Below are 23,103 nucleotides of genomic sequence, written 5' to 3' on the forward strand. Positions count from 1 at the left end.
TTCCTTTAATTCTTTCAAGAGCCAACAATTTTAACATTCATAAATAATCAAATTCAAAAATATGCACTGTTCATGCATTCATTCAGAAAAACAATAGTATTGCCACCACATCAAGATAATTAAACTGTTTTAAAATTTGAAATTCATGTACTTCTTTTTCTTTTTCAATTAAAAACATTTTTCATTTAAGAAAGGTGATGGATTCATTTTCATAGCTTTAAGGCATAGAGACTTAGACACTAATGATCATGTAATAAAGACACAAACATAAATACACATAAAGCATAAAAATTCGAAAAACAGGAAAATAAAGAACAAGGAAATTAAAGAACGGGTCCACCTTAGTGATGGCGGCTTGTTCTTCCTCTTGAAGATCTTATGGAGTGCTTGAGCTCCTCAATGTCTCTTCCTTGCCTTTGTTGCTCCTCTCTCATGGTTCTTTGGTCTTCTCTAATTTCATAGAGGAGGATGGAATACTCTTGGTGCTCCACCCTTAGTTGTCCCATGTTGGAACTCAATTCTCCTAGGAAGGTGTTGATTTGCTCCCAATAGTTTTGTGGAGGAAGATGCATCCCTTGAGGTATCTCAGGGATTTCATGATGAGGAGTTTCCTCATGCTCTTTATGAGGTTCTCTTATTTTCTCCATCCTTTTCTTAGTGATGGGTTTGTCCTCATCAATGAGAATGTCTCCCTCTATGTCAATTCCAACCGAATTGCAAAGGAGACAAATGAGATGAGGGAAGGCTAACCTTGCCAAAGGAGAGGACTTGTCTGCCACCTTGTAGAGTTCTTGGGATATAACCTCATGAACTTCCACTTCCTCTCCAATCATGATGCTATGTATCATGATAGCCCGGTCTATAGTAGCTTCGGACCGGTTACTAGTGGGAATGATTGAGTGTTGGATGAACTCCAACCATCCCCTAGCCACGGGCTTGAGGTCATGCCTTCTTAGTTGAACCAGCTTCCCTCTTGAATCTCTCTTCTATTGAGCGCCCTCTTCACATATGTCCATGAGGACTTGGTCCAACCTTTGATCAAAGTTGACCCTTCTAGTGTAGGGGTGTGCATCTCCTTGCATCATGGGCAAGTTGAATGCCAACCTTACATTTTTTGGACTAAAATCTAAGTAAGTCCCCCGAACCATTGTAAGCCAATTCTTAGTGTCCGGGTTCACACTTTGATCATGGTTCTTGGTGATCCATGCATTGGCATAGAACTCTTGAACCATTAAGATTCCAACTTGTTGAATGGGGTTGGTTAGAGCTTTCCAACCTCTTCTTTGGATCTCTTGTCGGATCTCTGGATACTCATTCTTTTTGAGCTTGAAAGGGACCTCGGGGATCACTTTCTTCTTGGCCACAACTTCATAGAAGTGGTCTTGATGCACCCTTGAGAGGAATCTCTCCATCTCCCATGACTCGGAGGTGGAAGCTTTTGCCTTCCCTTTCCTCTTTCTAGAGGTTTCTCCAGCCTTTGGTGCCATAAATGGTTATGAAAAAACAAAAAGCTTTAGCTTTTACCACACCAAACTTAGAAGGTTGCTCGTCCTCGAGCAAAAGAAGAAAGAAGAGAGTAGAAGAAGAAGAAATAGAGGAGATGGAGTGGGCTTTGTGTTTCGGCCAAGGGGGAGAAGTGGTGTTTAGGTTGTGTGAAAATGAAGGAGTGAAGATGTGTTTATATAGGAGGGAGAGGGGGGTGTATGGTTCGGCTATAGAGGGTGGGTTTGGGTTGGAAATTGGTTTGAATTTGAATGGTGAGGTAGGTGGGGTTTTATGAAGGATGGATGTGAGTGGTGAAGAGAATGGTGGGATTTGATAGGTGAGGGGTTTTGGGGGAAGAGGTATTGAGGTGATTGGTGAATGGGTGAAGAAGAGAGAAAGTGGTGGGGTAGGTGGGGATCCTGTGGGGTCCACAGATCCTGAGGTGTCAAGGATATCTCATCCCTGCACCAAGTGGTGTGCAAAACGCCCCTTTCTGCCAATCCTGGCGTTAAACGCCAGGCTGCTGCCCATTTCTGGCGTTTAACGCCAGTTTCTTGCCAATTCCTGGCGTTAAACGCCAGTCTGGTGCCCTTTTCTGGCGTTAAACGCCCAGAATGGTGCCAGACTGGGCGTTTAACGCCCATTCTGCTACCTTTACTGGCGTTTAAATGCCAGTAACTATCTCCTCCAGGGTGTTCTATTTTTCATTCTGTTTTTCACTTTGTTTTTGCTTTTTCAATTGTTTTTGTGACTTCACATGATCATCAACCTACAGAAAACATAAAATAGCAAAAGAAAATAGAAATTTAACATAGATAAGTAAAAATTGGGTTGCCTGCTAACAAGCGCTTCTTTAATGTCAATAGCTTGACAGTGGGCTCTCATGGAGCCTCACAGATGTTCAGAGCAATGTTGGAACCTCCCAACACCAAACTTAGAGTTTGAATGTGGGGGTTCAACACCAAACTTAAAGTTTGGTTGTGGCCTCCCAACACCAAACTTAATGTTCTTGATGTTCATCATGATCTTCAAAGTGTTCTTGGTGTTCATCTTGACATTCATAATGTTCTTGCATGCATCATGTGTTTTGATTCATAATTTTCATGTTGTGAGTCATTTTTTATGTTTTTCTCTCTCATCATTAAAAATTCAAAAATAAAAAATATATCTTTCCCTTTTTCTCTCATAAATTTTCGAAAATTTGAGTTGACTTTTTCAAAATTTTTAAAATCTAGTTGTTTCTTATGAGTCAAATCAAATTTTCAAATTGAAAATCCTATCTTTTTCAAAAATTTTTTCAAAAATTAAATCTTTTTCATTTTTCTTATTTATTTTTAAAAATTTAAAAATATTTTTCAAAAATCTTTTTCTTAATTTTATCTCATAATTTTCAAAAATATTATCAACAATTAATGTTTTTATTCAAAAATTTCAAGTTTGTTACTTTCTTGTTAAGAAAGATTCAAACTTTAAGTTCTAGAATCATATCTTGTGATTACTTGTGAGTCAAGTCATTAATTTTGATTTTAAAATTTCAAATATTTTTCAAACAAATCTCTTTCAATCATATCTTTTCAAACTTTGATTTCAAAATCTTTTTCTAACTTCTTATCTTTTCAAATCTTCTTAAAATCTTTTCAATCATATCTTTTTAATCAATTTTCAAAATAAATTTCTATCATATCTTTTTAAATCTTATCTGTTTCAAAAATTCAATTTTAAAATATCTCTTCTAACTTCTTATCTTCTTATCTTTTCAAAATTGAATTTCAAATCTTTTTCAACTAACTAATTAACTTTTTGTTTGTTTCTTATCTCTTTCAAAACTACCTAACTAACTATCCCTCTCTAATTTTCAAAAATACCTCCCTCTTTTTCAAAAATTCTATTTAGTTAATTAATTGTTTAAATTTTAATTTTAATTTGAATTCTCCTTTAATTTTCGAAAATCATCAACTTCTTTTCAAAAATTAATTTTCGAAATTTCCCTCTCCCTCATCTCCTTCTATTTATTTATTCATCTACTAACACTTCTCCTCACCCAAAAACTCGAACCCCTTCTTCTCTTTTGAGTTCGAAATCTTCTCTTCTTCATTCTCTTTCTTCTTTTCTTCTACTCACACAAGGAAACCTCTATACTGTGGTAAAAAGGATCCCTATTATTATTTTCTGTTCCCTTCTTTTTCATATGAGCAGGAGCAAGGACAAGAACATTCTTGTTGAAGCAGATCCTGAACCTGAAAGGACTCTGAAGAGGAAACTAAGAGAAGCTAAATTACAACAATCCAGAGACAACCTTACAGAAATTTTCGAAAAGGAAGAGGAGATGGCAGCCGAAAATAATAATAATGCAAGGAGGATGCTTGGTGACTTTACTGCACCTAATTCCAATTTACATGGAAGAAGCATCTCCATTCGTGCCATTGGAGCAAACAATTTTGAGCTGAAACCTCAATTAGTTTCTCTGATGCAACAAAACTGCAAGTTTCATGGACTTTCATCTGAAGATCTTTTTCAGTTCTTAACTGAATTCTTGCAGATATGTGATACTGTTAAGACTAATGGAGTAGATCCTGAAGTCTACAGGCTCATGCTTTTCCTGTTTGCTGTGAGAGACAGAGCTAGAATATGGTTGGATTCTCAACCTAAAGATAGCCTGAACTCTTGGGATAAGCTGGTCACGGCTTTCTTAGCCAAGTTCTTTCCTCCTCAAAAGCTTAGTAAGCTTAGAGTGGATGTTCAAACCTTCAGACAGAAAGAAGGTGAATCCCTCTATGAAGCTTAGGAGAGATACAAGTAACTGACTAAAAAGTGTCCTTCTGACATGCTTTCAGAATGGACCATCCTGGATATATTCTATGATGGTCTGTCTGAATTAGCTAAGATGTCATTAGATACTTCTGCAGGTGGATCCATTCACCTAAAGAAAACGCCTGCAGAAGCTCAAGAACTCATTGACATGGTTGCTAATAACCAGTTCATGTACACTTCTGAGAGGAATCCTGTGAGTAATGGGACGCCTCAGAAGAAGGGAGTTCTTGAGATTGATACTCTGAATGCCATATTGGCTCAGAATAAAATATTGACTCAGCAAGTCAATATGATTTCTCAGAGTCTGAATGGAATGCAAGCTGTATCCAACAGCACTCAAGAGGCATCTTCTGAAGAAGAAGCTTATGATCCTGAGAACCCTGCAATAGCAGAGGTGAATTACATGGGTGAACCCTATGGAAACACCTATAATCCCTCATGGAGAAATCACCCAAATCTCTCATGGAAGGATCAACAAAAGCCTCAACAAGGCTTTAATAATGGTGGAAGAAACAGGTTTAACAGTAGTAAACCTTTTCCATTATCCATTCAGCAACAGATAGAGAATTCTGAGCAGAATCCATCTAGCTTAGCAAATTTAGTCTCTGATCTATCTAAGGCCACTCTGAGTTTCATGAATGAAACAAGGTCATCCATTAGAAATTTGGAGGCACAAGTGGGCCAGCTGAGTAAGAAGATCACTGAAACCCCTCCTAGTACTCTCCCAAGCAATACAGAAGAGAATCCAAAGAGAGATTGCAAGGCCATTGATATAACCATCATGGCCGAATCCAAGGAGGAAGGGGAGGACGTGAATCCCAAGGAGGAAGACCTCCTGGGACGTCCAGTGATCAACAAGGAGTTTCCCTTTGAGGAACCAAAGGAATCTGAGGCTCATTTAGAGACCATAGAGATTCCATTGAACCTCCTTATGCCCTTCATGAGCTCTGATGAGTATTCTTCTTCTGAAGAGAATGAGGATGTTACTGAAGAGCAAGTTACCAAGTACCTTGGTGAAATCATAAAGCTAAATGCCAAATTATTTGGTAATGAGACTTGGGAAGATGAACCTCCCTTGCTCATCAATGAACTAAGTGATCTGGATCAACTGACATTGCCTCAGAAGAAACAGGATCCTGGAAAGTTCTTAATACCTTGTACCATAGGCACCATGACCTTTGAGAAGGCTCTGTGTGACCTTGGGTCAGGGATAAACCTCATGCCACTCTCTATAATAGAGAAACTGGGAATTTTTGAGGTACAAGCTGCTAGAATCTCATTAGAGATGGCAGACAATTCCAGAAAACAGGCTTATAGACAAGTAGAAGACATGTTAGTAAAGGTTGAAGGCCTTTACATCCCTGCTGATTTCATAATCCTAGATACTGGAAAGGATGAGGATGAATCCATCATCCTTGGAAGACCCTTCCTAGCCACAACAAGAGCTGTGATTGATGTGGACAGAGGAGAATTGATCCTTCAGCTAAATGAGGACAACCTTGTGTTTAAAACTCAAGAATCTCCGTCTGTAACAATGGAGAGGAAGCATGAAAAGCTTCTCTCAGTACAGAGTGAACTAAAGCCCCCACAGTCAAACTCTAAGTTTGGTATTGGGAGGCCTCAGCCAAACTCTAAGTTTGGTGTTGAAATCCCATATCCAAACTTTAAGTTTGGTGTTGGGAGTCTACAAAATTGACCTGATCACCTGTGTGGCTCCATGAGAGCCCACTGTCAAGCTATTGACATTAAAAAAGCGCTTGTTGGGAGGCAACCCAATTTTTATTTATCTAATTTTATTTTTTATTTTTATTGTTCTTCCATATTTTATTAGGTTCATGATCATGTGGAGTCACAAAATAAACCAAAAAATAAAAACAGAATAAAAAACAGCAGAAGAAAAATCACACCCTGGAGGAAGGTCTTACTGGCGTTTAAACGCCAGTAAGGAGCATCTGGCTAGCGTTCAATGTCAGAACAGAGCATGGAGCTGGGGCTGAACGCCAGAAACAAGCATGGAGCTGGCGTTCAACGCCAGAAATATGCTGCTTATGGGCGTTGAACGCCCAGAACAAGCATCACTTCGGCGTTTAAACGCCAGAAATGCATACAAAGGCATTTTACATGCCTAATTGGTGCAGGGATGTAAATCCTTGACACCTCAGGATCTGTGGACCCCACAGGATCCCCACATACCTCCACTCACCTTCCCTCCTCATAATCCTATATCTCTCTTCCCTATCACCCCTTCACCACTCACATCCATTTCTTCTTCTTCTATTCTTTCTTCTTTTGCTCGAGGGCGAGCAACATTCTAAGTTTGGTGTGGTAAAAGCATAGTTCTTTTTTGTTTTTCCATAACCAGTGATGGCACCTAAGGCTAGAGAAATCTCTAGAAAGAGAAAAGAGAAGACAAAAGCTTCCATCAAGGGTCTATAGCTCAGTGGTAGAACATTTGACTGCAAATTAAGAGATCCCTGAGATACCTCAAGGGATACATTTTCCTCCACATAATTATTGGGAGCAACTAAGGATAGGAGCACCAAGAGCACTCCATCATCCTCCATGAAATTAGAGAAGATCAAAGAGCAATAAGGGAGGAGCAACAAAGACAAGGAAGAGACATAGAAGAGCTCAAGGACATCATTGGTTCCTCAAGAAGAAAACGCCACCATCACTAAGGTGGACTCATTCCTTGTTCTTAAATTTTCTGTTTTTTCATTTTTTATGTTAAATGTTTATTTATGTTTGTATCTTATTATATGATCATTAGTATCTAAGTGTCTACGCCTTAAAGTAGTGAATATGAATCCATCACCTCTCTTAAATGAAAACTGTTTTAATTACAAAAGAACAAGAAGTACATGGTTTTGAATTCATCCTTGAACTTAGTTTAATTATTTTGATGTGGAGACAATACTTTTTGTTTTCTGAATGAATGCTTGAACAATGCATATGCCTTTTGAATTTGATGTTTAAAAATGTTAAATATGTTGGCTCTTGAAAGAACGATGACAAGGAGACATGTTATTTGATAATCTGAAAAATCATAAAAATGATTCTAGAAGCAAGAAAAAGCAGTGAATACAAAGCTTGCAGAAAAAAATAGCAAAAAAAAAGAGAAAAAGAACAAGTGATGTGCATAAACTTGATATGCTACGATTTAGGAAATTGCACGATCGGCAAAATTCCTTCCGGCAAGTGCACCGGTTATCGTCAAGTAAAAACTCACAATAGAGTGAGGTCGAATCCCACAAGGATTGGTTGAGTGAGCAATTCGGATTAGAAGTATGTTCTAGTTGAGCGGAATCAAGATTTAGATGAGAATTGCGGAATGTAAAATTGCATGAATTAAAGAGCGAGAAGCTAAATTGCTGAAATTAAAAGGGATGGGGGTGATTGCATGAATTTAATTGCAGAATGTAAATAGAAAGTGGTAAATCAGGAATGGGGAGTTCATTGGGTGTTAGGAGATATTGAGATCTCCGAATCAAAACAACTTTTATCCCTTCCTCAACCAATGCATTCATTGAATTTTGCTTGGCAATCTTATATGATTGGATCCCAATCCCTTGGCTCACCAATTCTCTCTAAAAACAAACAAATTCCCAATCCCTTGGTTTAAATGTTCATAAGAAGAGATGATGCTCGATCACTGATTATACCACACAGTTTCATGAACCACAATTTGGTAGGATTACATGTCACAATATCCATCCAAATCCCAATCCAATTCACTGTGAGAAAGCTTCTCTAGCATGAATCCTCCATTCCTTTCCCAAGGTTCCGAAGGATTCCAATTATGGGTAATTTCTTTCCCAAGACAACTACCCAATGGAATTAGATCGAGAAGCTTTCTAACAAAATTCAAGAGAAAAGATTGAAGAAGAAGATAAAACTATTATTGATTCATTGAATTACAATAGAGCTCCCTAACCCAATGAAAGGGGTTTAGTGAGTCATAGCTCTGAATTCAATTACAAAACTAAAAGAAAATGATTTCCAGTTCTCTCCCCCTCAGGGGCTGGATTCCCCTTCAATCCCCCGTTTCAAATGCAGAAACTAAGGCCTTTAAATAGGCTCCCTAAATTACAAAATGAAAATGAAATTCAAAGTAAATTACAATCAAATGAAAATAAACTATTCTAGATGATTCTTGTGGCCTTGATTTGGTGTTGTTGATGGGCCTTGCTTGCTTGAAGGGTAGAGTGACATAATTGATCCAAAAAGGATAATGATCCATTAAACTACACTCAAACGTTGCACCCCCCTTTCTTGAGTCGTCACTTTGTTCTCTTGTCAACCTTGCCAATTTGATGCCAAATATAGACTATTATACCTCGTTGGAAAACTATGGATGTCAGCTTTCTAACGCAACTGGAAGCACCTCAATTGGATCTCTATAGCTCAAGTTATGCTTGATTGAAGGTGACAAGGTTGCTGGTTGGTTTGACAGCGTTTAAGCCAACGTTTAAGTCACTTAAACGTGCTCGAAAATGCCAATTTTGGGAGCTCAGTTGCATTGTCCACCCCATACTTCTATACATCGTTGAAAAGCTCTGGATGTCTACTTTCCAATGCAACTGGAAGCGCATCATTTGGAGTTCTACAACTCGAGTTATACTCCATGGAAGGTGAAGAGGTCAGCTGGCCTGATTGCATGTTGGTACTATGCTCTTCTATGCACATTACGGGGCTGTTTTCTCCCTCAATTTTTAGTATCCACCATGCATGCCATATATGCTTGGAAAGCTCTAGATGTCTTCTTTCCAATGCATTTTGAATCACCTCATTTGGAGTTTTGTAGCTCAAGTTATTTATGTTTGAAGAAGGCATGGTCAAGCTGTTCCATATAACACGTTTAAGCTCCAGTTTAAGCTTAAACTGGAGCTTAAACGCTGGCACTCCCTAGAGGCACAAGCTCGAGCACGTTTAAGCTTCAGTTTAAGGTTAAACTGAAGCTTAAACGTGGAAATGGAAGAAGGCAACCCTGGAGTGTGGAATTGTCGAACACGTTTAAGCTTCAGTTTAAGGTTAAACTGAAGCTTAAACGTGGAAATGGAAGAAGGCCATCCTGGTTCATTTCTCAATTCTGGCGTTTAACTTCCAGTTTAAGGTTAAACTGGAAGTTAAACGCCACTTTCAGCTTTCATGATTTTGGCGTTTAAGCTCCAGTTTAAGCTTAAACTGGAGCTTAAACTTCACATGTGATATTCAAGCTTCCTTTATTGATTTTGTTGCTTCCTTGCCTAGCCTCTTCTTCCCTGAAATCATCCAAACAACTGCATCAAAGTCTTGCTAAAATTCATGAGAATTCTTCCATTCATAGCATTCAAGGAATATAACTAAAAACTCATGGAATTTGCATCAAAATCTTCATGTTGAATGATTTAAGACAAGCATGACTATTTGGCCCAAATGATTACTTAAGGCTCAAGAAAATGCATAAAACAACTAAAAATAAAAGAAAAAGGCTAGTGAAACTAGCCTAAGATGCCTTGGCATCAACAAGCAAGCAGAAAAAGCCAAAAGCTCTTAAAACCAAAAGGCAAGAGCAAAAAGGCAGTAGCCCTAAAAACCAAAAGGCAAGGGTAAATAAAAAGGATCCAAGGCTTTGAGTATCAGTGGATAGGAGGGCCTAAAGGAATAAAATCCTGGCCTAAGCGGCTAAACTAAGTTGTCCCTAACCATGTGCTTGTGGCGTGAAGGTGTCAAGTGAAAACTTGAGACTGAGCGGTTAAAGTCGAGGTCCAAAGCAAAAAAAGAGTGTGCTTAAGAACCCTGAACACCTATAATTGGGGACTTTAGCAAAGCTGAGTCAAAATCTGAAAAGGTTTACCTAGTTATGTGTCTGTGGCATTTATGTATCCGGTGGTATGGAAAACAAAGTGCTTAGGGCCACGGCCAATACTCATAAAGTAGCTGTGTTCAAGAATCAACATACTGAACTAGGAGAATCAATAACACTATCTGAACTCTGAGTTCCTATAGATGCCAATCATTCTGAACTTCAATGGATAAAGTAAGATGCCAAAACTATTCAAGAGGCAAAAAGCTACAAGTCCCGCTCATCTGATTGGAGTTATGTTTCATTGATATTTTAGAATTTATAGTATATTCTCTTTTTTTTTATCCTATTTGATTTTCAGTTACTTGGGGACAAGCAAAAATTTAAGTTTGGTGTTCTGATGAGCGGATAATTTATACGCTTTTTGGCATTATTTTTAGTATGTTTTCAGTATGATTTAGTTAGTTTTTAGTATATTTTTATTAGTTTTTAATTAAAAATCAAATTTCTAGACTTTACTATGAGTTTGTGTCTTTTTCTGTGATTTCAGGTATTTTCTGGCTGAAATTGAGGGACTTGAGCAAAAATCAGATTCAGAGGTTGAAGAAGGACTGCAGATGCTGTTGGATTCTGACCTCCCAGCACTCAAAGTGAATTTTCTGGAGCTACATAACTCCAAATGGCGCGCTTCCAATTGCGTTGGAAAGTAGACATCCAGGGCTTTCCAGCAATATATAATAGTCCATACTTTTTCTGAGTTTAGATGACGCAAACTGGCATTGCACGCCAGTTCCATGTTGCAGTCTGGCGTTCAGCGCCAGAAACAAGTTGCAAAGTGGAGTTCAATGCCAGAAACACGTTACAAACTAACGTTCAACTTCAAGAATGACCTCTCCACGTGTAAACTTCAAGCTCAGCCCAAGCACACACCAAGTGGATCCCGAAAGTGGATTTCTGCATCAATTACTTATTTCTGTAAACCCTAGTAGCTAGTCTAGTATATATAGGACATTTTACTATTGTATTAGACATCTTGGGACGTTTAGTTCTTAGATCATGGGGGCTGGCCAATCGGCCATGCTTGAACCTTTCACTTATGTATTTTTCAATGGTATAGTTTCTACACACCATAGATTAAGGTGTGGAGCTCTGCTGTTCCTCAAAGATTAATGCAAAGTACTACTGTTTTTCTATTCAATTTAACTTATTCCGCTTCTAAGATATTCATTCACACTTCAATATGATGGATGTGATGATCGTGACAGTCATCATCATTCTCACTTATGAATGCATGCCTGACAACCACTTCCGTTCTACCTTAGATTGGATGGATATCTCTTGGATATCTAATACAGGGGACCGAGTCCGAGATATTAGAGTCTTCGTGGTATAAGTTAGAACCCATGGATGGCCATTCCTGAGATCCGGAAAGTCTAAACCTTGTCTGTGGTATTCCGAGTAGGATCTGGGAAGGGATGGCTGTGACGAGCTTCAAACTCGCGAGTGCTGGGCGTAGTGACAGACGCAAAAGGATCAATGGATCCTATTCCAGTATGATCGAGAACCGACAGATGATTAGCCGTGCCGTGACAGAGCATTTGGACCTTTTTCACAGAGAGGATGGGATGTAGCCATTGACAACGGTGATGCCCTACATAAAGCTTGCCATGGAAAGGAGTAGGATTGATTGGATGAAGACAGCAGGAAAGTAGAGGTTCAGAGGGACGAAAGCATCTCCATACGCTTATTTGAAATTCTCACTAATGAATTACATAAGTATCCCTATCCTATTTTAATTTTCGTCCACTATAATCTCTTAATACATTTGAATCCGCCTGACTGAGATTTCAAGGTGACCATAGCTTGCTTCAAGCCGACAATCTCCGTGGGATCGAACCTTACTCACGTAAGGTTTATTACTTGGATGACCCAGTGCACTTGCTGATTAGTTGTACGAAGTTGTGAAACAGATATAAGATCATGAACGTGCGTACCAAGTTTTTAGTGCCATTACCAAGGAATAGAATGATCACGATTTCGCACACTAGAGAGCAAAGACATGGTTTAATTGTGTTCAGAAGGGGATGGAGGCAAAAGTATATGAAAGGATTGGAATCACTCTACCTTTATGAACACATTAAAAACCTAATGATGAACCCAATTTATTATGATACAATGAGATTAAGTTTGGTGTTCCAAGGGACACCCATCAGTTGCAAATTCATTCACCCATATTAAAAAGGAATGTGGAGGATTCTTTTGTCATTACTAATGGGGTTTCAGTTTTATTTTTAGGAGAGAGAATGGGGCCCACATGATTAATAGCGTATAAAGCAAAGAGGTCAAAGTGTACTTGCACTTTGGAACTCAAAACATGCAGGAAGCAAAGTGGGATAAGGATTGGCGCCTCTTCCAACGCTAGGCGCCACTCCCCAAGAGGGAAAACATTGAATTGCCTTACTTTCCATTCAAACCACACTTTTCCCACCTCTCCTCACACTTTAAACCCTAATTCAGATACGAAAAGACTCCACAAATCCTTCCTTCTTCTCACTTTTTTTTCTTTTCCCCTTCCCTACTTCTTTCCTTCTTTCCCTACTTCTTTCTTTTTTCTTGATTGGGACAATCAAGCTCTAAGTTTGGTGTTGGAGCAAAACTTTATTTTGCTTGCTTTCTCTTGCAAGATTCCCTAACTTTCTTTAAACCCTCAAATACACTTTCTCAACCCAATGGCACCACCAAAAGCCTCAGCATCAAAGAAAAGAAAGACTAAGGAACCAATCTCTGGATCCTCAAGTTCAGGTTTCAATGAGTACAAGTTCCTCTCCTTATTCAATCAAAACCAGTTCTATGGTTGGGTGAGTGAGATGGGAATCATTCCAAAGGTCGGTTTCCAGCTGGGGAGAAACGAACACCCTGAGATCAACAGGGAGATAAATAGTAGAGGCTGGGGACTTTTGTGCAACCCACCAAGAAAAGTGGGGGAAGACTTGGTAAGAGAGTTCTATGCTAATGTCGTGCCACAGTCAGGACAATCCTATGGCTATATTAGCTATTTAAGGGGGAAGTCCATTGACTACAGTCCCACTAACATAGAAAGGATGCTGATGGTGAAGCAGACAACCTCCACTCGGAGCTATAAGGAAAGAATGAAGCAACAAGACCCAGGATTTAATGAAATTCTCAATGAAATCTGTGTGTTGAATGTACAATAGATAAACGACAAGGATGGGAGGCCTAACCAGCTGAGAAAAAGAGATTTGAGCCCCCAAGCTAGAGGGTGGCTGGATTTTGTGAGAAGTTCCCTAATCCCCACATCCAACACTTCAGAGGTGACCAAAGAGAGCTGTGCTCATATACAGCATCATGAGAGGTGAGAATGTCAATGTTGGGGAGCTAATTACCAACAACATTAACAAAGTGTTGAAAAGAACCAAAGATAGCTTAAGGTTGGCATTCCCCAGCATCATCTAGAGGCTGTGTGATGAAGCAGGGATGGAGAAAATTATTGATGAAGTGCTAGTGGAGTAAGACAAGCCCATCACTACCAAGAAGATGGCCAAATTAGTAGCTGTCTACCCACTTCACAGGGCCAGGGAGCATAGATCTCATGCCCACGAAACACAAGGACAAGAAGAAGAAGAAGAAGAAGAGGCAGAGGAGCAACCACATTTTCTAGCACTCCAACCACCACCATATCAGCAATACCAACAATTTCCAGAGGGATTCAATTGGGAATAATTATAAGGAGATGTACACCAAATAAAGGGAGACTTACATCATCTGAGGGAGGATGTCAACCAACTCAAGGATAATCAATAACAACAATGGAACCAAGTGAATCAGAATATACAACAACTCCAAGAGAGTTGGGAGCACATGAGGAAAGAGCAGCAGGAACAGTTCGACTGGGGGGAGGTGCGAAGTGCACTCGACAAAATAGTAGAGCAGGGCAAATGGCAACAGAGGAACCTTGCGGAGTTCAGAAATCTTTATGATGCCAGAACCATTTTAAGGAGGCAATATGATATCAACACACAAGTAAAACTAAATCACTTGTGTAATGCCATGGCCGCTCTAAACCCAGGATACCCAATATTCATGCAAGGAATGGAGGAGTTGAGTACAAGACAAGAAGATATTCTGGCCAAACACAAGGAGGATGAAAGGAACTACATGAGAAGGTTGGGATTTTGGAACCCCAAAGATGCTAAGGCACAAGAAGGATCCTCGAAAAAGGATGAAGATGACTCCTCCCCTTCCAAAAATAAGGACAAAGGCAAAGGGCCAATGAACTGAAGTTGAAGCTGCTCAAGGTTGTTAAGTCCCATGGTTGACACTCTCTAATTTCTGCATTCTGCTTAGTTTTCTCTATGTTTTAAATTCTGTTCCTGAATAATTGCAACATTAGGATAGTTCATTTTCAATGCTTAGTTTTTTTTATATATCCTGAAGTCTTTTGTGAGCCTTTTTAATTTCAAGAAAGAAAATGCAATGTTATTTCAAGTTTTTGCAATATCAATAAAAGCATAGTTTGTTTCCATAAGAGTTGTTGTGAGTTGTTATAAGAGCAAGAGTAAAAGAGACTAAGACCAAGAGAGATCATTCAAAAACTAAGAGATAAGGAACCAAGTGTAGAACCTTGAATGAATTAAAAAGAAAGAGAGTCATGAAAGGCAACTAGTCTTAGAAGGTATGACAAGTAAAGGTTAAGGGGTGTTCCTTGAACATCTATAGAACCAAGAAGTAGTAAGCAATAAAGAACCAAGGCTCTGAGCATAAACTACTAGGATGGAAAGAAACATTAAAAGGCTCAAAAGAGTTAGAGAACCTAGTAGATGCTTGTGGTGAAGATGTGTCAAGAAGAGACCTGGGCAAGTAAATTCTTAGGGGTGTTTCAACACCTAGTACCCTAAAACTAACTGGTTTGGGAGTGCTAATTGAAAGCCTAACTAAAGGGTTGTCTTGAGACAAAACACTCAGAGTCGTGGTCAATAAATAGAAAAAAAAGAACAACCAAAAAGAATATGAAACAACTCTTGCTACTTCAAGGTGACAATTAATAGAAAGGACCACTGAAGCTTATACTTGAAGGAACCCTCAAGGATCTAGGAATCTTTGTGACATTGAAACAAAATTATTCATGCATGTGTTAAACACTTAGTCCTATTCTTAGTCATGGTTGTATCCATTCAAGGTCATAGTCTTAAATCGTAAAAGGGGCTACTCACACTAATTTGCTTGGGACAAGCAAAGCTTAAGTTTGGTGTTGTGATGACTTGCATCATCTACCCTTTTTTCTTGCATAAAAAGGACCATAAAAGAGCATAATCTCATTTGATCATTGCAATTCATGCATTATTTGATTAACATTATAGTACATTGCTTTGAAATGAGTTTGTACTAAATTTCAGGTGAAAAAGATATCAAAAAGGGAAAGAAAACAACAAAACAAGCTGGGCGTGTGAAACTGGTGTGCCACTTGGAGCAAATCACAAAAATGCATTGGCATGGCACGCCAGTACTAAAGTCCAGAGAGGATCCTCCAAGCATTTACATGGGCGTGGCACGCCAGAATCTGGGCGTGGCACGCTAGTACAATTTTCCAGAGAGCAACAATGAAGGCCACTGAAGGGGCGTGGCATGCCAGGCTGGGCTTGGCACACCTAACCCACCACTTGAGCCATGGGCGTGCCACTTGGTATCGAAGGCGTGGCACGCCAGCTTTAAAAATCACTGGGGCGTGCCACTTGAGGAGCCAGGCATGGCATGCTAAGCTAAGAAGGTCACAAATGAATGGGCGTGCCACTTGAGCAGTATGGCGTGGCACGCTAGTACAAAATTTCAGAGAAAAGGTTGAAGGCTAAAAAGGCTGGGCGTGCTACTTGAGATCGAAGGCGTGGCACGCCAAACTTCCACCCTTACTTGAGCGTGCCACTTGAGCATCTAGGCGAGGCACACCAAGGTACAAATAAGGCCAAAGCAAAGGCTGGGCGTGCCATTTGATGTCAAAGGCGTGGCACGCCAGCTCAAGATTCTCACCTGGGCATGCCACTTGAATGCTGGGCGTGGCACGCCAGCTACTAGAACAAAGGCAATGATGGGCGTGGCACGTTGGTACAATTTTCTAGAGAGGGAGACAAAAGGCCAACCATGGGCGTGCCACGTTAGTTCACCTTTTCAGAAGCTAAGAAGAAGAGGGAGATGGCCTGGGCGTGCCACTTCTTGGGCTCGAAGGCGTGGCACGCCAGGCTATCCAGGGCTTTAAAAAGGCCTGAGCGTGCCACTTGGGCTCGAAAGCGTGGCACGCCAGGCTAACACAAGTGATCAAAAGACCCTGGGCGTGCCACTTGGGTTCGAAGGCGTGGCACACCAGGGGTGCTAATGAAGGAGGGCGTGCCACTTGAGAGTTAGGCGTGGCACGCTAAGCCAGAATCAGAGCAAGGCGTGGCACGCCACTGAAGCGCCAACCACACGCCTGCTGTGAAATCACGTTTATTGAGTTTCTTTTTCCTCCAAAATATAATTTCCTTTTCAATTTTGTATTTTCTTTTTTTGCTAGTGCTAGGAATAGTATAAATACCCCCTAAAAGTACTGAAAAAGGGGTTAAGCAGTTGAGCTATTAGTTGAAGCATAGTTAGATTCACTTTTCCATATCTTACTTTTTTTTCTTGAGCTATGAGTAGCTAAATTCCCTCTCATTGAGAGACAGAGCTCTGTTGTACTTGATGGATTAATGATAGTGAATTTTTTCTTCTCTTCATCTTCTCTTTGATTTGCTAGAAGGAATTTCGTTTTTCATTCTAGTGTTCAATCACTTGGAAAAGAGGTTGAATGCAAAATGGGTTTCATGGGAACCTTGGAAAAGGAAACATGAAACCAGAATAGAAATCCCTTCTCACACTTGAGTAGGATCTGGGTTTTGGTATTTGGATATGGTGACTTAAAATTCTCCCTCTACTTTTTACCTATGATGATGTGTGGTATAATCAGGGACCAAGCATATCTCTTTTCATGAGCAATTAGACCAAGGAATTAGCTATTAATCAAGATCTGAGAGATTTAGTCACCAAGGGATTGGGGCTCAATCAATCATGATTTCCAAGAGGTCAATGAGTTACATGATTGAAGAGGATATGAGCTGGATTTAATCCAAAAAGACAACATCTCCTGATCTCAATGAATTCCCCTATTCTTATCTTCCACTTTCTTTATAGCTTTTTTTACATTCTGCAATTCTCCATTCCCATTTACAATTAAGTCATTTAAGTTTCTGGTCTTTACCTTCTTGCCATTTCCAATTCTGCCATTTACTGCTTTCCTTTACTTTTAGGTCATTTATATTTCTGCACATTTACAATTCTGCAATCATAATCTATTTTGCTTAGCTTGACTAATTCACCAATTGATTAAAATTGCTCAAATCTACCAATCTCTGTGGATACGATCCCACTCCACTGTGGGTTATTACTTGACGATAATTTTGGTGCGCTTGCCAAAAGAACGGATTCACCATTTTTTTATATGGGGAGTGAATTCGGCTCATCAAGTTTTATGGCGCCGTTGCCGGGGATTGGTTTGAATTTGATAATGATTAAATTGATTCGAGAGCTAGATTAAGCATTTTTTTATTCCCTTGTTATTTTCTTTTTAGCTCTTTATTTTTCTGTCCACTCTGTTTTCTTTGTTTTTACTTTGATTATTCTAGCTATTCATTGTTCATATTTCAATTCTTCTAGCTGTTTGATTAATTGCATCAACCAAGTTAACCACTAACCTTAACTATAGTGATTCTTTCACTTGTCCTCTACTTGCTGTTTGTTGAATGCATGACAGGTAAAAAGGGAGAAACTTCATCCTCTTTTGATAGTGAACCTAAGAGGACCTTCCTTAGATTAAGGAGGGAAGCAAGAGGCAAAGGCATAGTTAGAGAGGAACCAATGGAGGAAGATCTGAGAACCACCATGGATGACGAAGTGCAAGACAATGTTGGAGGAGATGCTGGAAATTATGTTGGGCAAGAGAGGAGAGTCTTAGGCTCCTACATCAACCCAAATCCAGGAAACTGTGGCAGCAGCATCCTCAAACCAACAATTCATGCTAACAACTTTGAGTTGAAACCTCAACTCATCACACTTGTCCAGAATAATTATTCATATGGAAGAGGAGCCCAGGAGGACCCAAACCAACTTCTCACTACATTCTTGAGGATTTGTGACACTGTAAAGTCTAATGGTGTGCATCCTGACACCTACAAGCTACTTTTGTTCCCTTTCTCACTCTGAGATAAGGCAGGAAAGTGGTTGGAAACATTTCCCAAGGAGATCTTAACCACATGGGATGAAGTTGTAAACAAATTTCTAGCAAGATTTTATCCTCCACAGAGAGTCAACAGGCTAAGAGCTGAGGTGCAAACTTTCAGACAGCAAGATGGTGAAACACTTTATGAGGCCTGGGAGAGGTTCAAAGATTTGACAAGGAAATGCCCACCGGATATGTTCAATGAGTGGGTGCAACTACACATCTTCTATGAAGGGCTGTCATATGAGTCAAAGCAAGCAATGGACCATTCTTCCGGAGGCTCACTGAACAAAAAGAAAACCATTGAAGAAGCCATAGATGTCATAGAGACTGTTGCTGAGAATGAGTACTTCTATGCTTCAGACAAAGCTCAAAAGAGAGGAGTAATGGAGCTCAATTCAATGGATGCCCTGTTGGCCTAAAACAAATTGATCACTGCACAACTAGCAGCCTTGACCAAGAAGATGGAGAGTAATCAAGTCTTAGTAATTCAAGCCCAAGCCTCCCAACAAGAAGGAGATGTACCAGAAGTTGAATGCGAATGGGAGTAAGCCAACTATGTGAATAATTCTAGACCACCATATGATCCAAACTCCAAGACATACAACGCATGTTGGAAGAACCACCCAAATTTTAGGTGGGGGAACCAACAAAGCCACAATCAAGATCATACCAAGCCATACCAAGCCAATCAATACGACAATCACAACCCCAACCATCAATCAAGCAATAATAGATCCTACCACAATGCACAAAACACATCATATCATTCCACTCAACAAATACACAACCCCCATCAAGACACATCAACCTTAACCATGCAACCATGTGAGATCAAGAACAACTTTGAGAGAGTAGAGGTTGTAATAGCACAACTGTCATCATAACTGACAGGAGCTATTTCCACTCTTTTGGAGAGACAAACACAAGTTGACAAGAGGATAGATGCCAACCAAGAAGAGTACAGATCAAATGTGAAGAATCAAGGCGTAGCTATTTCAAAATTAGAAGCACAAACGGGGATTCTATCCAAGAAAATTTTTATGTCAACACATACATTTCCCAGAGATACCATGGCTAACCCAAGAGGGGAATACAAGGCCATCACACTTAGAAGCGAAAAAGTTATAGAAGAAGCAACCCCAAGCCAGAGCAACCAAGAAAAAGGAGCTGCAGAAAAGCCTGAAAACAAGGACAAAGAGGAGACCCCTGCCCCATCCTCACCAAAGCCAAACTTGAAGCCTTATGTGCCAAAGGCACCATATCCACAAAGGCTGAGGAAGGATGGAAAGGATGGCCAGTTCTCTAGATTCTTAGAGATCTTCAAGAAGCTCTAAATCAACATACCATTTGCTGAGGCATTGGAGCAAATGCCACTCTATGCCAAATTTCTAAAGGAGCTCATGACAAGAAAAAGAAACTTGGGAGAAAAAGAGACCATAGTGCTAACTGAGGAGTGTAGTGCCATAATACAAAAGAAGCTACCCCAGAAAATGAAAGACCCAGGGAGTTTCCAAATCCCCTGCATCATAGGGGATATCAACATCGAGAAGGCCTTGTTTGACTTGGAGCTAGCATCAATCTCATGTCCCTAACCATGATGAAGAGGATAAAGATTGAGGAAGTCAAGCCAACAAGAATGGCACTCCAATTGGCTGACAGAACATTCAAGTTCCCACACGGGGTAGTGGAAGACTTGTTGGTGAAGGTGAGAGAGTTCATTTTTTCAGCTGACTTTGTTGTGCAGGATATGGAGGAAGAGGTTAACACATCAATCATCCTAGGAAGGCCATCAAGGGAATTTGTCTTGAGATTACATGAAGAGAAGATGGTCTTTAATGTCTTTAAGAAAATGAGTTACCCCAAAGAATTCGTAGGAGAATGCATGATGGTAGACACCATAGAACAGATAGTTCAAGAAGTTTTAGAAGAAGAACAATGTGAAGAAACTATTAAGTTAGAGCAGCAAGCATTAAGTGGAGAACTACCACAAGGAACCATGGAGAACTCAATCATGTTGAACCCCAAAGACAGCAAGGAAGTGGAGGCACCCAAACTAGAGCTAAAGACCTTACCACCAAGCTTGAAATATGCATATTTGGGTGACAACAACACTTACCCAGTGATCATCAATTTAAGCTTGAGTAAGGAGCAAGAAGAGGAGCTTATCCAAGTGCTGAAAAAACACAAGAATGCTATAGGTTGGACACTTGTAGACTTAAAAGGAATCGGTCCTTCAATGTGCATGCATAAGATCTTACTTGAAGAAGATGCTAAGCCCTCAAGACAGCAACAAAGAAGGCTGAATCCAACCATAAATGAAGTGGTCCAAAAAGAAGTGTTGAAGTTGTGGCAAGCAGGGATGATTTACCCCATCTCAGACAGCCCTTGGGTAAGCCCTGTACAAGTAGTCCCTAAGAATGGAAGAGTCACTGTTGTGCCAAATGAGAAGAATGAGCTGACACCAACAAGAACAGTGACTGGCTGGCACATGTGCATTGACTATAGGAAGCTTAATGAAGCCACCAGGAAGGATCACTTCCCCTTACCCTTCATGGATCAAATGCTTGAAAGATTGGCGGGACATGAATACTATTGCTTCCTAGATGGTTATTTGGGTTACAACCAAATAGTTGTAGACCCCAAGGACCAGGAGAAAACTTCATTTACTTGCCCATATGGTGTCTTTGCTTATAGGAGAATGCCCTTTGGATTGTGCAATGCACCTGCAACATTCCAAAGGTGCATGCTCTCCATATTTTCAGACATGATTGAAAGATTCATTGAAGTGTTTATGGATGACATCTATGTATTTGGTAACTCATATTCTAACTGCTTGCACCACTTAGCCTTGGTGCTAAAGAGATGCCAAGAAACCAACCTTGTTTTAAATTGGAAAAAATGCCACTTCATGGTTACAGAAAGGGTGGTTCTTGGTCATAAGATCTCAAAAAGGGGCATAGAGGTGGACAAGGCTAAGGTGGAGGTGATTGAAAAATTACCCCCATCTTGCAGTGTCAAAGCAATTAGAAGTTTTCTAAGACATGCTGGTTTCTACAGGAGGTTCATTAGAGACTTCTCCAAGGTTGCCAAACCTTTGAGCAACCTACTTGTCTCTAATGTACCTTTTGTTTTTGATAATGAATGCATGCTAGTTTTTGAGAAACTTAAGAGTAAACTCTCCTCTGCGCCTATTATAGCTCCACCATGCTGGGATTTACCTTTTGAGTTGATGTGTGATGTATCAGATTTTGCTGTGGGTGCTGTTTTAGGACAGAGGAAGGACAAATTGGTGCATGTCATTTATTATGCTAGCAAGGTTCTTAATGAGAATCAAAGGAACTATACCACTACAGAGAAGAAATTACTTGCCATTGTCTTTGCTTTTGTTAAATTTAGATCATATCTTATTGGCTCTAAAGTAATTGTATTCACTGATCATACAGCACACAAATACTTGCTCACCAAACAAGAGTCCAAGCCCAGACTAATAAGATAGATTCTGCTACTCCAAGAGTTTGACATTGAAATTAAAGATAGGAGTGGAGCAGAAAACAAGGTAGCTGACCACCTATCAAGGATTCCACAAGAAGAAGATGGGGCACACCAAGTTGCAGTGAATGAAAGTTTTTCTGATGAGCAGTTTGTGATGATTCAAGAGGCCCCTTGGTTCGCAGACATAGCCAACTTCAAGGCTATTGGGGAACTACCAACTAACATCAACAAGCATATGAGGAAAAAGCTAGTCAAAGTTGCTAAACACTACATCTGGGATGAGCCCTATTTGTTCAAAAAGTGTGCTGATGGAATTTTGAGAAGGTGTATTTCCCATGAGGAAGGACAAGAAGTGCTTTGGCAATGTCATGGATCTGCATATGGAGGCCATTTTAGTGGAGAAAGAACTACAGCCAAAGTGCTACAATGTGGGTTCTATTGGCCAACCATTTTCAAGGATGCAAAGGACTTGGTGATAAGATGTGATGAATGCCAAAGGGCTGGCAAAGGTTCATAATGGAGCTAGAATTATTCGACGTGTGGGGAATTGATTTTATGGGACTTTTCCCATCCTCATACTCAAACAGTTATATATTGGTGGTTGTAGATTATATGTCAAAGTGGGTAGAAGCCATAGCCACTCCAACAAATGACAACAAGGTTGTAATGAGCTTTTTAAGGAAGAATATCTTCAGTAGATTTGGAGTGCCTAGAGTTCTCATCAGTGATGGAGGAACACACTTCTGCAATAAGCAACTTGAAGCACTCCTCTCTAAGTTTGGAGTCAAGCACAAGGTGGCAACTCCATACCACCCACAGACCAACAGGCAAGCAGAGATTTCAAACCGAGAGCTCAAAAGAATCATTGAAAAAACTGTTGGAAGCTCAAGAAAGGATTGGTCTAAGAAGCTGGATGATGCATTATGGGCCTACAGGACAGTCTTCAAAATACCTATTGGGATGTCTCCATACCAATTGGTGTTTGGTAAGGCTTGTCACTTACTAGTTGAGCTTGAACATAGAGCATTCTGGGCTCTGAAAATGTTGAACTTTGATGAGCAAGCTGCTGGAGAAAGGAGGCTTATGCAACTGAATGAGATGGAGGAGTTTAGGAATAAAGCATATGAGAGTGCAAAGATCTACAAAGAGAACACAAAAAGGTGGCATGATCAGAAGATAGCAAGGAGGGAGTTCACTGAAGGACAAAAGGTGCTGTTGTACAATT

At 40.0% G+C, this 23,103-nt stretch overlaps 1 protein-coding gene and 2 non-coding genes across 3 annotated transcripts in view; 1 reads left to right on the forward strand and 2 right to left on the reverse strand.

Annotated features, from left to right (window-relative positions):
- Positions 1-21,882, forward strand: part of LOC140182325 (uncharacterized) — a 75,118-nt gene extending 53,236 nt beyond the window's left edge. Inside the window, exon 4 of the mRNA XM_072228485.1 lies at positions 20,990-21,882. Coding sequence (XP_072084586.1) covers positions 20,990-21,882 — 893 coding nt within the window. The remainder of the gene's footprint in view (positions 1-20,989) is intronic.
- On the reverse strand, positions 4,208-4,315 carry LOC112781278 (small nucleolar RNA R71). Its single transcript, XR_003192063.1, has one exon. It is a non-coding gene; the product is annotated as a small nucleolar RNA R71 (small nucleolar RNA).
- LOC112780803 (small nucleolar RNA R71) lies at positions 18,476-18,582 on the reverse strand. The gene has a single exon (XR_003191617.1). It is a non-coding gene; the product is annotated as a small nucleolar RNA R71 (small nucleolar RNA).
- Positions 21,883-23,103: the final 1,221 nt, after the last annotated feature.

This window comes from Arachis hypogaea, chromosome 19 (genome assembly GCF_003086295.3).
Source record: "Arachis hypogaea cultivar Tifrunner chromosome 19, arahy.Tifrunner.gnm2.J5K5, whole genome shotgun sequence".
In the NCBI taxonomy this organism is placed as follows: domain Eukaryota; kingdom Viridiplantae; phylum Streptophyta; class Magnoliopsida; order Fabales; family Fabaceae; genus Arachis; species Arachis hypogaea.